Below are 17,256 nucleotides of genomic sequence, written 5' to 3' on the forward strand. Positions count from 1 at the left end.
AACATTTTAATTATAAATTTGTTTCATTATATGATTTCTAGGGAACTGGGAGAGTGTAGTTGAAATAAAAGTACCTTACAGACTTGAAAATATTCTCAGCTGAATGTGGAAGGATATTAAGTTTTTCAACTTTTAATTATTCCCTTAAAGATGTACAGACTTCAGAATTTAAAATAAAGAAAGCAGTTGAAGTTACATGGTTTTATTTGGTTTAATGCCAGACATTAGAACAATGTTGGATAGTCAGTTTTCTCATTTTGTAGATAACTAAGGCTCAGAGATATTAATTAATTTGCTAGGACATTCCTGCTACTGTGTGGCAAATAGAGCCAGAATTTCAAATGCAGAGTTAAGAATTTAAAATCAGTTGTGTTTCATTCAAAAATTGTTTTTTTCCTATGATTCTCAAACTTCCAGTTGAATTTGAGAATAATTTGAGGCTTTTAAAAAACCACAAATGCCTAATGTACAGCATGGTCACTATAGTTAATAATACTGTCTTGTATACTTGAAATTTGCTAATAGAATAGATCTCAATTAACCACGGAAATGTAACCAAAACAAGTGATGGATATATTAGTTTGTGGTAATCATTTCACAATGTAAACATATATCAAAACATCACACTGTACACCTGAAATATATACAGATTTTTTTGTTTAATAAATAAAAATAATTGAATAAAAAAGGTAAAACTGAAAAAAAAAAACAAACCTACAGATATCCACCGATGATCAGTAGATCATCTTGTGGAGTATCCCAGCTATGTTTTAAAAGCTCCATTCTTGTGATTAGTTAGAATAGCACTTTACATCAGTACTTCTCAAACTTGAGAATACATACAAATCAGCTAAGGATCTTGTGAAAATGCAGATTCTAGTTCAGTAGGTCTAGGACAGGGCCTGAGTGTTTGGATTTTTAATGAGCTCTCAGGTGAAATCCCTGATGTAGGTCCCTTGCATCCATACTGTGAGTAGCAGTGATCTACACTGCGTGCTATTGGATTTATGATGTGAAATTTTGGACTACAATTCTTGTGAACGCTGTGACTCGTACACATTTTGTGAATTCTAATTTTGGGACATTATTACATACCTTTGTTTATTTAAAGACGTTTCCTTTGAATGTAGAAGTAGCACATTATAAATATTTACTTAAGCTTTAAATCGTTCAGCTATGGAACTTTAATCATATTCTGTTAATTGATTTGGAAATAGCAGAGTCCAGGTAAAGTCCTGTTTAGACGTGATCTTGCCAAGTTTTGTCTTATATGTGTTTTGTTTGGTTTCAACGGTTCCATGAAAAGTTTATACAAGAACTCGCCCTGATCACATCCATTTATTTTTAGTCCATTCCTGCAAGAAAGCAAATATATTAATTCCAGTTTTTAATCCTAGCTTTTTAATATTTTAAGAGCAATGTCAGTAAACCAATACTCAAAATGTGCAGTATGTAGAGGAGGAAAAGGATTTTCACAGTTAAATGTCTACCCTTTCCAGGTTCCCAAGCACCACCATTGCCATCTGTTATGTCTCCTAGCAGGGTTGCAGCTAGTCCACTGGCTCAGCAAGGAAGTGATTTAATTGTTCCTGCAGGTATTCATTGCACTGATTGGATAAAGCCCTCCTTGCTACTTCTGAAACTAAACTAATTCACTCAGTTTCATAATCCCTTGCTTTATATTCTTAGGTGTGTGTAATTCTGGCTTTTTTTGGTGGCTGCTGCTTTCTTTTTTAACAATAACGGAAATAATCTTTCTAGGCATACCTATTTTTCTGGCTTTTCAGTGTTATTAACTATATATCTTAAACCTGAAATTTAATTCACTTTAAGATTAAAAAACATTGGGGCACCTGGGTGGCTCAGATGGTTAAGCGTCTGCCTTCGGCTCAGGTCATGATCCCAGGGTCCTGGGATCGAGTCCCACGTCGGGCTCCCGGCTTGGCGGGGAGCCTGCTTCTCCCTCTGACCCTCTCTCCTCTCATGCTGTTTCTCGCTCGCTCGCTCTCTAAAAAATAAATAAAATCTTTAAAAAAAAAAAAAAAGATTAAAAAACATTGTAAAATTGGATTCATTTTATTTTATTTTTAAGATTCTATTTATTTATTTGACCGAGAGAGACACAGCGAGAGAGGGAACACAGCAGAGGGAGTGGGAGAGAGAGAAGCAGGGTTCCTGCGGAGCAGGGAGCCCGATGCGGGGCTTGATCCCAGGACCCTGGGATCATGACCTGAGCTGAAAGCAGACGCTTAACGACTAAGCTACCCAGGCGCCCCAAAGTGGATTCATTTTAAATCATGCTTTCTTAACTCTGGAAAAATGTAGATTTACTTATTTGATCCTCTCAGCTTTGCAGCTCTGCTCTCTGTTTTCGGTTAAACAAAAAAGGATCCTTCAACAACTGGGTTGTTCATTATTTGGAATGGGTCAAGTGGAAAATGTTGTATCTTCCTATTTTGAACCACAGCTTACAGATAGCTTGCAGATTGCAACAAAATGATATGTAATTTACCAGTTATGCCCAATGAAAAGTACTTGGGGAAAATGCATTTCTTTGCATTGAATTTGCTCTATACTTTAATATTGCTGGACTCTAAAAACAGGAAAAAGTTGAACTACATATTTCTTTTAACATATGAAATGTTAACGTTCTGTATTTTGTTTCTATGAGAATTTTGTAAATCTTAAATGTATTTGATTTTATATACTGTTCTTGATCTTAGGTTATGGTAAAGTTGTGGCAAAGGCTGGTCTGACTGTAGGAGTAAGTGAGAAAAGAAATTTTTGCTCTGACTTTAAAAACCATTTTTTAGAACTTTTTCTCTTCTCCTTATTTCATTGTTCTTTTTAAATTATTATGAAGTTTTTACTCTAAGTCATTAGTATCATAAGCATTTAACTATTTTTTTCTATAAAAAATATTTTACTATAGAAACTCTATACTGGTAGAGTTGCTTTTATGTCATAATTTCTTAATATTTGGAGCAATACATTGTCAGGGCTTTATACTGCCTTTATTAATTATAGCTTTTTGCAGGAGGGTGGGTGGTCTCTTGAGAAAAAAAGGAGGTACAATGTAGGTCTTGTTTTAGCCTAGCCTTTCATACTGGTGGTAAGATATTTTTAATGACTATCTGAAATTTGAATTATATTTTTAAATCCTCCAAAATTATAGTAACCTCTGTTGTTACTCTGTTCTACATTGTATGATGAAAGGAGATCACTGTGAAGAGTACATAGCCTTTCCAGATTTTTACTGACACAGTTTTTTTTAGGGTCATTAGGTTATAAGATTAATTGTGGGAATTTTGTTTTCTAGAAGTAAAGAGCTTATTTAGAAAAGAAGGCTGGTTGCAGCATTTTTTTTTTTAAGACGATAGACAAACCACAAAGCATTTGTGTTTAATTGGCAGAAATATTTTTTAAGTGTTTGGAAATTGTCCTCAATTATTCCAGAAAGTTCTAGTTCTTTACTTTGTGGAAACCGTTTTATTTTTAAATACATAAGTAGTTTAATTTGAATAGCATCAATGGTTTGGGGTTTTTTTTCTCCTACTTGTCTTTATCTAGTTTGTGTTTTATCTTCTGTTACGATCATGCAGGTGGCCAGAGAACACAGACCAAAAGTGGACCAGTTATTCTAGCAGATGAAATAAAAAATCCTGCAATGGAAAAGTTAGAGCTTGTTAGAAAATGGAGTCTAAACACCTACAAGGTTTGTATTTTTTTAATGTTTCCACCCTAACTGGCTCTAAGAATTTTCATTTGTATGTTATTCAAATTATTATTTGCAATTATATGAATATATAGGAAAGAATAATGCCTCTATAAAAATACAATTAGAAAATGAAGTACTTTGTTTTATTGGTCTTTGCATAAATGTAGTCTAAAAAGTCAGTAGCAAAAGAGTAAAAAAGCTATAGAAATGCTTATTAATTAATAGTACATAATTGAAGAAGAAATATATTACCTTGGAATATGTTTGGCTGTAAAACTGCTATAGACATATCTATCCCTACCTCCTCTTTTTGATACCTTATAGTAACTGAATGTCAAAGAGGTATAGTCATTTTTCAGAGTTGGAATTCTCTGATCTTATTGTAATAATTAAGCATTAACTGTATAGACAGCACCACATTGCAGATGAGTTGGACTTCAAAAATGTATTGTTGTTAGTTGCATTGCCTCAGAGTAATTGGTGGCTCTTTTTTTGTATGGCCTCTGTAAAACAAATAAGCAAATTATTTAATCTATAGTATATTTGATGTATTACAAATAGCTCAAACCACAAATCCATAGTACCTTTGAATCCCAACAGGGACCAAACAGTAGAATTTAAAGAATAGTTAGGGGCACCAGGGTGGCTCAGTCAGTTAAGTGGCCGACTTTTGATTTCAGCTCAGGTCCTGATATTGGGGTGGTAAGATCAAGCCCCACATCGGGCTCTGCACTCAGTGCGCAGCCTGCTTGAGATTCGCTCTCTCCTTTTCCCTCTGCCCCTCCCCCTGCTCAAGCTCATGCTCTCTTTCTCTCTTTCAAATAAATAAATAATCTTTAAAAAAAAATAGTTTAAAGAACAGTTGAGTAGATGAAAACCCTAGTTACTCAAGTCAGAGCATTGGCCATAACACTCTCTATATTTGTGAATTGTTTGTGGAGGTAGTGGTTTGTAAGTCAGGAATTGTCTATATTTTTATACAGAGGACATGTCTCTTATGTGTCTTCTCAAGAGTAATACAGAAGTGAATTTATTCTTTCAGGCAATACTTTCAGAATACTTTCAGAAATCATCTACAAAAGAACAGGTTTTTTTAAGATGATAAAAGTGCCCCTGAAACATGTTCATGAATCTTTCCAAAAATTATTTTCCTCATGCCAGTGTAGCCCTGATAAATGCCAATGGTAGTCGTCAAAAACTAATGCCAGCGTCAACTGTTCTCATTCAGGACATTGTATTTAATTATTGCTCCTTTTGTTATCAAGGATGTGGGGTCTCATTCCATGTATTGTTTCTCCCTTTGTATTCCCTCGTATCACAACAGTTCACCCAGCTATCCAGATTTCTACTTCATCTTCTCATTGATGCCACATACCTCTTATCATTAAATGGACTCTGCCTCCTTAATATTGTTTGACTTTATCCCTTTTTCTCCATTCCAGCTTTCCCAGCCATAGTCCATATTCTTTGTTACTCTCATGTTACTGAATTAGCTTCTTGACAAAATCTCTTAGACTGCATATTCTACGCTGCCTAATATGGTTCACTCTTACTTGAAATTGTTCAGTTGATCCCCATTGTCTTTAGAATGGTGTGGATCTGACCCATCTACCTTGCCAACATTATCCCCTGTTCCTCTCTCCCACCAGTGGATCCAGTGATCCATACCAAATTATCCAGAGATTTCCGAAACAAACTATGCTTTCTCACACGTCTATAACTTACTTATAACTTCATGCGACTATATTTGCCTACTGCTTGGAATTCCTCTTTTTGCTCCCTTTCATTTCACTTATTTGTCTTTCATACCAAACTGAGTTTCATTCATTAATTTATTAAATTTATTTATTCAACCATTCCTTTGTTCATTTATTCATGAAATTTGCCTCTAACTAGTAACATTCTGTGATCACACATTGAAACCTAAAGAATAACAGGCCTTAGTGGTGCTTCTCTGGCTCAGTTGGTAAAGCATGTGACTCTTGATCTTGGGGTTGTGAGTTGGAGCCCCACGTTGGCTGTAGAGATTACTTTAAAACAAAAATAAAGGACACCTGGGTGGCTCAGTCAGTTAAGTGTCTGCCTTCGGCTCAGGTCAGGGTTATGGATTGAGCCCCACGTCAGGGAGTCTGCTTCTCCCTCCCCTTCTGCCCCCCCCCCCACTCATTTTCTTTCTCTCTCTCTCTCAAATAAAATCTTTTTAAAAAATAAATAATTAATAAAAATAATTACCACCTTAAAAAAATACAGGCCTTATTTCTGAATCAAGTCTTAGTAATTACAAATTATAAAATTTAAGATTTTGTTCATTTGAGCCTTCTTGTCTTGTGTCTTTTAGTTCAAGTTTCCCTTGTTCCCTCTTTTTTTCCTATATACTTATTATCTGTTCCCCATTTTTTGTCTTTTACCTCTACGATAATCTGAGTTGAATCATTGTTAAGATTCCATATTTATCTCTTATATTAACATACCACATTCAGCCTTTTTAAAGTTTATGTTAATGAAATTGACCAGCCTTTAAAATGTTGCACAGATGGCATAATTCTTTTTTTTTTTAATTTTTTTTTTTAATTTATTCATTCGAGATACAGAGATACAGAGAGAGAGAGAATATGAGCAGGGGGAGAAGCAGAGGGAAGGGGAGAAGCAGGCCCCCCGCTGAGCAGGGAGCCCGATGCGGGGCTCGATCCCAGGACCCCCGGGATCATGACCCGAGCCGAAGGCAGACGCTCAACCATCTGAGCCACCCAGGTGCCCCCCAGATGGCATAATTCTACATGAAGGAGTTATCATTCTCCTCAGAATGATTATTTTTAACTGAAAATTTTTTTCGTCAGAGCTTAATTGGGATGTTACAGCCTAAATCAGAAGAGAGGAGCGCCTGGCTGGCTCAGTCAGTAGAGCTTGCAACTATTGATCTTGGGGTTGTAAGTTCAGGCCCTGTGTTGGACCTAGAGCTTACTTTAAAAAAAATTAGGCATGCGTGGGTGGCTCAGGGGCCTGCTCTTGATTTTGATTCAAGGTATGATCTTGGGGTCCTGGGATTAAGCCTCACATTGGGCTTCCCACTTAGTGGGGAGTCTGCTTGAGGATTCTCTCTCTCTCCCTCTGCCCCTCCTCCCTCTTGCGTGTGGTCTCTCTCCTTTCTCTCTCTCAAATAAATCCTTAAAAGAAATTTTTAACTGTATTTATACTTTAAAAAAATAAATAGAAGAGAAAAAGAATGTTCTAACTTACATGATTTTAATGGAGTTTGTAGCCAGTGTGTCTGGGTTGGCATATGTTTCTCCACCTAAACAAGCTCAGAGTGTAATGACTTTATTGGATCTCCTTGACTCTGTTCTTATGGCTTTTTTACCTTTTCATTCCAAATTATGAGCTATATAGGACACTCATTGTCATTTGGATAATCCTTCAAGTATAGATTTTGATTTGGTTGATTTAGGTCTGTACTTATTATCCATTTTACTGTTGAGCAACTTTTGATTCTAGCTACAACTTTGATCTTTTTCTTGGACTTCAGCTCCTGCATGGTTTTTGGACTTTAATCTCTCTTCTCTTTCTGTTCTCTAACAAATACTAAATAATTTTTGGGAAGATTGATGAGCATGTTTCAGGCACTTTTCTCATCTTAAAAAAACCTGTACTTTTGTAGATAATTTCAGATCATATTTTAGAAGTATTAACTGAAAGAATAAATTCACTTCTGTGGGCGCCTGGGTGGCTCAGTTGGTTAAGCGACTACCTTCGGCTCAGGTCATGATCCTGGAGTCCCGGGATCAAGTCCCACATCAGGCTCCCTGCTCAGCAGGGAGTCTGCTTCTCCCTCTGACCCTCCTCCCTCTCATGCTCTCTGTCTCTCATTCTCTCTCTCGCAAATAAATAAAATCTTAAAAAAAAAATTCACTTCTGTATTACTCTTGAGAAGAGATAATGTGTCTGTATAAAAGTATAAACAATTCCTGACTTACAAACCGCTACACCCACAACAATTCACAAATACAGAGAGTGGTATGGCCAATGCTCTGACTTGAACAGCTAGGGTTTTCATCCACTTAACTGTTCTTTAAATTCTACTGTCTTGTCCCTGTTAAGATTCAGAGGTACCAAGTGGATTTGTGGCTTGAGCTATTTGTAATACATCAGTCACTTAAAGGCTTTTCCTCACAGAGACTATTTAGCACTTCTTTATTGGTTGTTAATTTTGGCTCTAAAAACAGGCTGGTAAAGCCATAATAAAGTATTTGCTTAAAAAAAAAAAAACAGGCTGGTGATTTAAACCAAATATATAATGGGAACAATTTTAAGTTTAGGCTCTGATATATAAATAAGTATTCTTAAATATTATTTTAATCTGCCTGATTTTATTCATAAATTTTGAATCCAAAATTTATTTATTTTATTTATTCTTTTTTTTTTTTTTTTAAGATTTTATTTATTTATTTGACAGAGAGAGAGACAGCGAGAGAGGGAACACAAGCAGGGGGAGTGGGAGAGGGAGAAGCAGGCCTCCTGCCGAGCAGGGAGCCCGATGCGGAGCTCGATCCCAGGACCCTGGGATCATGACCTGAGCCGAAGGCAGACGCTTAATGACTGAGCCACCCAGGCGCCCCTCTTATTTATTCTTATCTGCAGGAATTCTCACCCCAAAAAATAAAATAAATTAAAAAAAATTTTTTTTAAGATTTTATTTTTTTAAATTTGACAGAGGAGAGACAGACAAAGAGCACAAGCAGGGGGAGCAGAAGAGGGAGAAGGGAGAAGCAGGTTCTCCACTGAGTAGGGAGCCTGATGCGGGGCTCCATCCCAGGACCTTGGGATCATGACCTGAGCAGAAGACAGACGCTTAACCGACTGAGCCACCCAGGCGCCCCTTAAAATTTTTTTTATAAAGAATAGAGTAGGGGCACCTGGCTGGCTCAGTCAGTGGAACATGCAACTCTTGATCTCTGGGTTGTAAATTTGAACCCCACGTTGGGTGTAGGGATTACTTAAAAATAAAAAAATAAATCTTACAAAAAAAGAAAAAAAGAATAGAGTACTTTTAGAAGTCCATCTTACTATTATTATTTTATTTAAGAATGATCTCGGTTTCAGCATTCAGAGCTATTTGGCATGTTTCCCAAGCATTAAATACTTTCTTTGAGTGTTTACAAATTTGTCATCAGTATTCACACCTTATCAAATTAATCTTTGTTGCCTATAAGCCAATATCTTTTAAACTTTCATCCCTGTTTTTCTTATATTATCTTATTCATCTACTGATTGACCTATTCCCCTTGTCAGTTTCTGGTATTTTCTTTTATGCTCCCTTCTTTCCTATCCTTCACCCTTAATAACTCTATAGTATCTATCAGCTTTTGCCATGAAATTATTCTTTTCCTTGTACTTAAGTGTTTTTATTCACTTTTTGGTATTTACAGAAAAAGTTCTTGGTGCTGTTTAAATACTGAGAGTACACAGTGACTATCTTATAAATTCATGACCTGTATGATGGTGATTCATAGTATTTTTTTATACAGTGTTTATCACTTTATTATATCCACCATCCCCCCAAGTAGGAGATCTCCATAGAGCAGTAGTTTACTTCCGCTTTAACCTTGCTCCATTTGTCTTATCTTCAAAATGGAGTCTTAATTTATAAGTATGGAATACTGAATAGGACTGTCAGCTCATTGTAAGTCATCTGCATTTTCAGCAAAGTAGGCTATCTGGAGTTCTCTCACTTTCAGATTACTTAGATTGTCCTTAAGAGTGTACATTATCTATATTGGAATACAACGTGGGAAAGGTTTGTTTCAAAACTTGTTTCTAGTGTCCAGATTTTAACATGCTTCATAATCAATATTGCCTTATGCTTCTTAGTGCCTTGGCTTCCTGGAAACAAAAAACATTTCCTCATTAAACCTCTGACCCCGCTGTCTGCTTGTAACCATTATTTCTGGGAAAAAATGGCCACTTAGACAACAGTAGGCATTTCTTTCATTTTGCCCAGTCTGCCAAGCTTCTTCAGTGAATTCTAGCTTCTTGACTTTCAACAGACTATTTTATCTGGGTTGCTATGGAAGGTACCATATGCTTTGGCTTTCAAATGGAATAAATCTCTGATAATATTGCATAGGGAAAATCCTGGTGTGGATGAAAAGTGGTATATCTCCTTTATCTTGTTACCATTTCAGGTATTGTTTTTGCTGATGTTTCCCTCGTTAAAATGACAGTCTTCGGTTAAGCTTTTCTCTTGAAGTGATTTTCATCTTCTAAGAGTGTATGTGTTCATATGTTTTCCCATAGAAATAGTTTTATCTCTCTTCTGTGAGTTTAGCCTCTCACCTTTCCTATCATTTTTTATATAGTTAATTTCTCTGCCTTTTAAAAAAAAGAACTCCTTTATTTTTAAATGTTTATTAACAAGGATCCTTAATTGATGAGAATAGAGAATATATAGGGAATTCATTTCAGTTTTAAATAGAAAAACATGAGTAGTATATAATATACTAATTAGATGGATAAATATAGATTTATATGTATTGACAAGGAAAAATCTCAAGATATTTGGTCATAGGAAATATAGGATGTTATGTATAAGGATGTTATGTATAGCATAGCACAGTCTCATTTTTACTTGAAAAATATTATATATGTGAGTATAGAGGTTTAAGGAAGAGTCTAGACTATGCATCAAACTGTTAATAGTAGTAGTTTTCTATCATTTAGTGGTTTATATTAAAGGAAGGAAGAGGAAATTCACCTTTTATTTCATTCATTATTTTAATTGTTGGAATAGATATCAATTCTGTAACCAAAACTGTGAAAGACAAGATAAAAGAGCAAATTTGCAAATTTAAAAAATTGCAATATTTATTCCTTTTTTAGAATATTTTTGTTAACTTTAAATGATGAAGAATATATTAATGCCCTATATAGTTACTCTCAAAATATATTATTGAGTAGTGAAGTTGCTTACAATTTTTTGTTGCTAAAAAAAATTTCCTGTATCATTATTTCTGGGGCAGGACAGAATAACATAATTTAATACTATTCTTTCTGGACAGAAGTAAAAGAATTCAGGAATCTCTCATCTCTACCTCTTTCTCTTTCCTCCTTCCCTTCCTCTCTCTCTCTCTTCCTTTCTTCCCCTTCCTCTCTCCCCACCCTTCCCATGTCCTTGTCTTACCTCTTTTCCTTCCTTTCTTCCCTTCATTCCTCCTGCTCACACACATACACACAGCTGTTTAAGAGGAAGATAGAAGGAAAAAAAGCATTTGAAAACAACAGGAAAATAGAATTTTGATATGCTTATTATTCCTATATTAACAGCCCACTCACATTCTTAAATCAATGCCAAGTATCTCAGTTGTTGTAAATAATCTACCTAAGTATGCTAAGTCTGAAATATGATTCTGTGAGGGAGCTCATCTGGTAGTATATAAATTAGCTCTCTAAGTCTTAAAACTTCCTCTGATTAGTAATAGCTATTAGATATGTTTGGTAAGTTTATTTTGAATCTTGATGAACTTCTCTAAGTGGGCTGACCATTTTCAGTTTTTTAAGGATAGCTTGTTTGAAGCCCAAAATGGTATATGTCAGATGCTGTAGTATTTGTACTTCGGATTGCTATATTATTCCTTTCTCTTTTGTTCTTTTTTTTCTTCCTAAACAAAGTGCATCTTTCCACTTTTAGTGCACTCGGCAAATTATCTCTGAGAAGCTAGGCCGTGGATCGAGAACTGTGGACCTTGAACTTGAAGCTCAGATTGATATATTAAGAGATAACAAGAAAAAATATGAAAATATTTTACGACTGGCTCAGACATTGTCAACCCAGCTTTTCCAGATGGTGCACACCCAAAGGCAACTTGGAGATGCATTTGCTGACCTGAGTTTGAAGTCACTAGAACTACATGTAAGATTATTTTAAATAGCTATTGGAGAGTGTGGAGGAGGAGAATGGCAATATTATTGTAAGATGTAATTTGTTACATTTCTGATTTGCTTAATTCTTAATAAATTTGGAATTGGTGTTCTTTTAAAATATTTCATGTAATTTTTAAGAAGGCCCAAATGACTGGAGATGTCAGCTAGAGGTTTCAGGGGAAGGGAGCTTGGTTAGAGGAAAGGAAAAGGAAAGTACTCAGCCTGCCTGAGTCTAGAAAAAATCATAGCTATGTGTATGTGAGCTTGGGTAGAAAGCAAAAAGCAAATTCAGGTACCTATTGAAAATCTCTTACCTATTCTCTACTATTTGTCTTGAACAAATAGTAACTTGCTTGACTGGATTCAAGATCTTTTACTGAAATCATTAATAGAAATTGTGAGTTTTAAAAATTAAGAATTTTAGGGTAATTATAAAATTATTTTTTTTGCATATATCTCTAAAATATTCAGCAAAGCATTCCTGAGGATTTCTTTTGGTTTCTTAAGTGACTTCTTTGATGTTTTTTTTTTTTCCCCCCTCACCTGGAGCCAAAATCCTTTGCCTACAGACTTTCTAACTTGAAGACTTAGATAATTTAGAGCATTAAATTATTTGAAAATATCTAGAATCTTGGAAAAGAAAGTTTGGCTAGAGATGGTGATCTATCTCATAATAGTGAAGAATACTTAGATTCAATTCTAACTAAGTCACTAGATAGACAAAAAGAACTAATCTAATATTTGGGAAGCTGATTAATATAACAGCTGTAGTTATTGAGTGTCCACAATTTCACTGTAAAGGGCTGGGTGCTTTATAGCCATTGTATCATGTAATTTATCTAACAATACTGCAAGAAATGTTATCCCTATTTTATAGATGAGGAAACTGAAGCCAAGAGAGGTTAGGTAATATTTATAAGATCACAAAACAAATTAAAGGTAGAGCTGTGGGGCACTCAGGTAGCCCAGCAGGTTGAGCATATGACTCTTGCTTTTGGCTCAGGTCATGATCCCGATCAGAGTGCTGGGGTTGAGCTGGTGTCCAAGTGCTCTCAGCCTGGAGACTGCTTGTCCCTCCCCCTCCCCCACTGCTCCTCCCCCTGCTCATGCATGTACCTGTATGTGTGCTTGCGTGTGCTCTCTTTCTCTCTCTCTCTAATAAATAATAAAAACTTTTTAAATAAAAGGTAGAGCAGGACGCCTGGGTGGCTCAGTCAGTTAAGCATCTGCCTTTGGCTCAGGTCATGATCCCAGGGTCCTGGGATCGAGGCCCACATCGGGCTCCCTGCTCAGCGGGGAGCCTGGTTCTCCCTCTCTGTTGCTCCCCCTGCTTGTGTGTGCTCTACCTCTCTGTCTCTCTCTCTGACAAATAAATAAAATCTTTAAAAAAATAAATGAATAAAAAAGAGTAGAACTGAGAATCGTATCTATGTATAATTTATGTTTTATATATACAAACATACACATATTTGGTTTTGTTTTCATAGCCAAGGACATGTACAGACAGTGAGGCCAGGAGAGGGCAGCTCTGGGTGGGGCTCGCCTGTGCATGTGCACAGGGAGGAGCTACACCAGACTTGTCTGTGTTTCTCCATGATCTCTTGCTATCTCTTTAAGTGGAATCTTTAGAGAGAAAAATCCCCACAGTAAGGAAAGAGGTAGCCAGGGTATAGGGTCTGGGGAAGTGTTACAGCAGTGTTATCAGTGATGCTTAGACCCTGCTACTTATAATAGTTAATACAGATTGGGGATTTACTATATGCCAGATACTGTTCTAAGTGATTTATGTATGTATTAGCTCATTTAATGCTCAGTCTTAGCTAGTAGGTACTTTTATTATCTTCTAGATGTCAAATCCTTTTTTTTTTTTTTTTAACAGAACTGAGAGGTTAATCCTCAGTATTCAAGTCCATTAGACTCAGTTTTAATTTTTAAGTTTCTTATTTGAGCATCTCTAACCCTTTGTAAGGATTTGATAGTTCATGAGTTTTATTCCAGTGAAAACATTTGCTTATTTTTTTAACAGAATACTTTTTTTAAAAGATTTTTATTTATTTGAGAGAGAGAGAGCAGAGTGAACGAGAGAGAACATGAGTGGGTGGGGGCAGAGGAGAGGGAGAAGCAGGCTCCCCGCTGAGCAGGGAGCAGGACGCAGGGTTTGATCCCAGGACCCCAGGGTCATGACCTGAGCCGAAGGCAGACGCTTAACCAACTGAGCCACCCAGGTGCCCCCGGAATACAGCTGCTTATCTTGCAACTGCCATGTGGGTCCATTGGAAATCAAAGACACAGTATGGGATCTTAATGATCTTAAAACATTTTGCTGTTTCATCATCTTGGGAATTATTTCATCACTACTCATCTGTTATTTCCAACCATGTTAAAAATTACTAAAATGATAAAACAAAAGAATGCTGGCATCGCCTTAAAAAATAATGTAATAGAGGGCGCCTGGGTGGCTCAGTTGGTTAAGCGACTGCCTTCGGCTCAGGTCATGATCCTGGAGTCCCGGGATCAAGTCCCGCATCGGGCTCCCTGCTCGGCGGGGAGTCTGCTTCTCCCTCTGACCCTCCTCCCTCTCATGCTCTCTGTCTCTCATTCTCTCTGTCTCAAATAAATAAATAAAATCTTTAAAAATAATAATAATAATAATGTAATAGATAAATACTCTTTGTAGTCTTTTTTTTAATGTTTTTGCAACGTAGTTGAAAATTTAGAATTTTTCATTTTTTGCTCATATAATGGCAAAGAGAAGACAATACCAGAGGAAGATATTTCACAGTTATTAGAATCATAAGATGACTGCAGAGAGGCAGCAGTATTGACTCAACAATGATGGCAAAATAGATAATACAAGTGAAATTCCAGTCTGAGTCTTCTGATGATGATATCCTAGATGAATTTTCTTAAATTCAAGAGTCAGTGAATTTTTAAGGACAGAAAGGAAATATGGTACTGTATTAGTCAAGTACTGTGGACAAACAGAACCAACAGGATGTGTAGATATACAGAGGGATGTATTTTAAGAGATTGGTTCACAGGATTTTGGAGTCTTGGTACATGTAAAACCTGTGGGGTAGGCGGCAGACTAGAGACTCAAGGAAGAGTTTGAGTGCAAAGGCAGTTTGAGTGCAAAGGCAGACTGTTAGCAGAATTCCTTTTTGCTCCAGGGAATTCAGTCTTTGTTCTGTTAAGGTCTTCAGTTGATTGGATAAGGCCCACTGCCATTGTGGAGGGCAGTCTGCTTTACTCACACTCCACCAATTTAAATATTAATCTCATTCAAAAAAACACCTGCACTGAAATATCCAGAATAATGTTTGACCAAAATCTGGACATCATGGCCTAGCCAAGTTGGCATGTAAAATTAATCATCACAGGTATTTTTATCTAGTCAGTCATTCAATAGGCATGAGTCCATCACGCAACAGTTTTCATTTTTTTTTAAGATTCTATTTATTCATTTATTAGAGAGCACGCGCACGCACACGCACACACACAGGCACACACAAGTGAGGTGAGGGGCAGAGGGAAAGGGACAAGCAGACTCCATGCTCAGCACAGGGCCTGACTCAGGGCTCGATCCCACCACCCTGAGATAATGACCTGAGCCGAAATCAAGAGTCAGACACTTAAACCAACTGAGCCACCCAGGAGCCCCCATGCAACATTTTTTGACAAGAATTTGGACTATCCTATTTTGCTAAAAAGACATACTATATTCTTTTATGATGACTTATGCACCAAAATATACTTGATATAATTTGTTAGTGAACAAATGCTAAAGGCAAATGTGTACGCAGAAGTGATTTGAAGGAAATAATAATGTAAGAAATAGAAAATTTATTGGATTGAACATTCTAATCAGTGTTTATAAATATAAAAATAATGGTAAACTAGAATCTATTGGAGATTGTTTGAAATTTGGAATCAGTATTTACAGGATAGATGTTTTTGTATCAGGATTTTCCAGAGAAACAAAACCAATAGGAGATATGTACATAATACACACACACATTTATTTTAAGGAATTGACTCCCACAGTTGTGGGGCTTGGCAAGTCTGAAATATGAAGGGTAGGTCAGTAGTCTAGAAACCGAGGCCAGATTTCTAATGTTACAGTGTTAAGGCAGAATTCTTTTCCAAGAAACCGTAGTCTTTTTGGCTCTGAAGGTCTTCAACTGATTGAATGAAGTCCACCCACATTCTGGAGGATAATCTCTTTAAAGTCAACTTTAAATCATATCTACAGTGTTTATCATTGCAGATGTTAATCACATCTACAAAATCTGTATCTTCATAGCAACATCTAGACTGGTGTTTGACCAAACAGCTGTCCACTTTAGTCTAATCAAGTTGACACATAAAATTAACCATCATAGTCTACCCTTTGTCAGTTAAGCAGCACTTATACACCTATCCTTAAACTATCCTTAATCTCCAAATAAAGGCAATAGCAAAGTCTTACGTTCACCTAACATGACATGACTGTCCTGCATGCTATCAAAGACAGATTAGCCTTTTCCCCAGAAGAGGATGCAAAGTCCTTGAGTGACATTCACTTTTTTCCTTGGTATCCTGTAAGTTAAATACTATGATGTAAAGTTAATAATATATCTTATGTTGTATGCCAAGGGGATAAGAGAGGGAAGAAAACAAAGTTATTTGCCTTATACATATACACACATATTGATAACAAAATAAGGAAGAAATACTCATAACAACTATGGTCTTCATTTCTACAGATGGTCACAGGGTCTTAGCTTCTACTACCCATTCCATATTGCACTGGCTTTCAGCTAGCACCTCAGCTTGTCAGTTCTTTGCCTCGTGGGGTGACCCAAACCTTCATTCCTGAAGCGTCCAGGCCATTAGTAGTCCTGGCTGAAATGGGTTGATTTCCATTGACATTAATGGGTCGTTTTCCATTGACATTAATCACAGAGCATGGTAGGAGTACTAGGAGATGTCCTAAGAGGTTGCCTATATTCTAGGCATATTCTTCCTTAGCAGTCCAGTTTCCTTTCCCTTCGTCATCAGGATCAATTACATGTAAGCCAGCAAAGTAACTCTCTTCCTTGCCTGCTGATTTCTTTTTGAGAAAAAGTTGATAGTGCAATGATGAAGAGCTGTTGTCCACTTCCTCCTGACATATTAACTGAGACTCATTGACAATACTTAGCACAGATATGGCACATAGTGGCACTGAATAAAGTATGATGGTTATGATAGCTGTTTTGGGATTGCGGCATTTAGGAGTTGAGGAAGAATTTAAAGATTAGCTCAGTTCTTTCATTTTCTAGAGAAACAACCAATAATGAGCAGTAGAAATGGCCAAGCTCCTGAAACTTTTTTGAATGCCTGTAATGTCAGGAACTCTAAGCAAGTTGTCTCACTCATTACACTTTCTATCAAACTTGTAAGAGAATTATCTTCATATTATTACTAAGAAATTGACACACAAAGAATTTAACAAAACAGATAAATCCAGTCAGTAGCAGAACAAGTTAGGAACTCCCAAACTGTTTGAATCCCCAAATTTTACCATTTTATCACATGCCTCTGACTCCCAGTTCTGTTAAAGCATGGCACCTCACCTCACTAAATTGTTTTTCTCAATTTAG

General features: G+C 36.4%; 1 protein-coding gene across 11 annotated transcripts in view; it reads left to right on the forward strand.

The window, feature by feature from the left end:
- ARFIP1 (ADP ribosylation factor interacting protein 1) overlaps positions 1 to 17,256 on the forward strand; it is a 127,946-nt gene that overhangs the window by 63,938 nt on the left and 46,752 nt on the right. For 9 of the 11 annotated variants that reach the window (XM_045880279.3, XM_045880281.3, XM_064585178.1 and 6 more), the window contains 3 exons: positions 1,500 to 1,595; positions 3,603 to 3,715; positions 11,400 to 11,621. In XM_045880279.3, the coding sequence (XP_045736235.1) occupies positions 1,500 to 1,595; positions 3,603 to 3,715; positions 11,400 to 11,621 (431 nt within the window). The remainder of the gene's footprint in view (positions 1 to 1,499; positions 1,596 to 3,602; positions 3,716 to 11,399; positions 11,622 to 17,256) is intronic. The other 2 variants (XM_064585184.1, XM_064585180.1) reach the window with 1 other exon arrangement.

The sequence above is a fragment of the Mirounga angustirostris genome, unplaced genomic scaffold, assembly GCF_029215605.1.
Source record: "Mirounga angustirostris isolate CCGP_5_RB_7025 unplaced genomic scaffold, mMirAng1.0.hap1 SCAF_2, whole genome shotgun sequence".
Lineage (NCBI taxonomy): Eukaryota > Metazoa > Chordata > Mammalia > Carnivora > Phocidae > Mirounga > Mirounga angustirostris.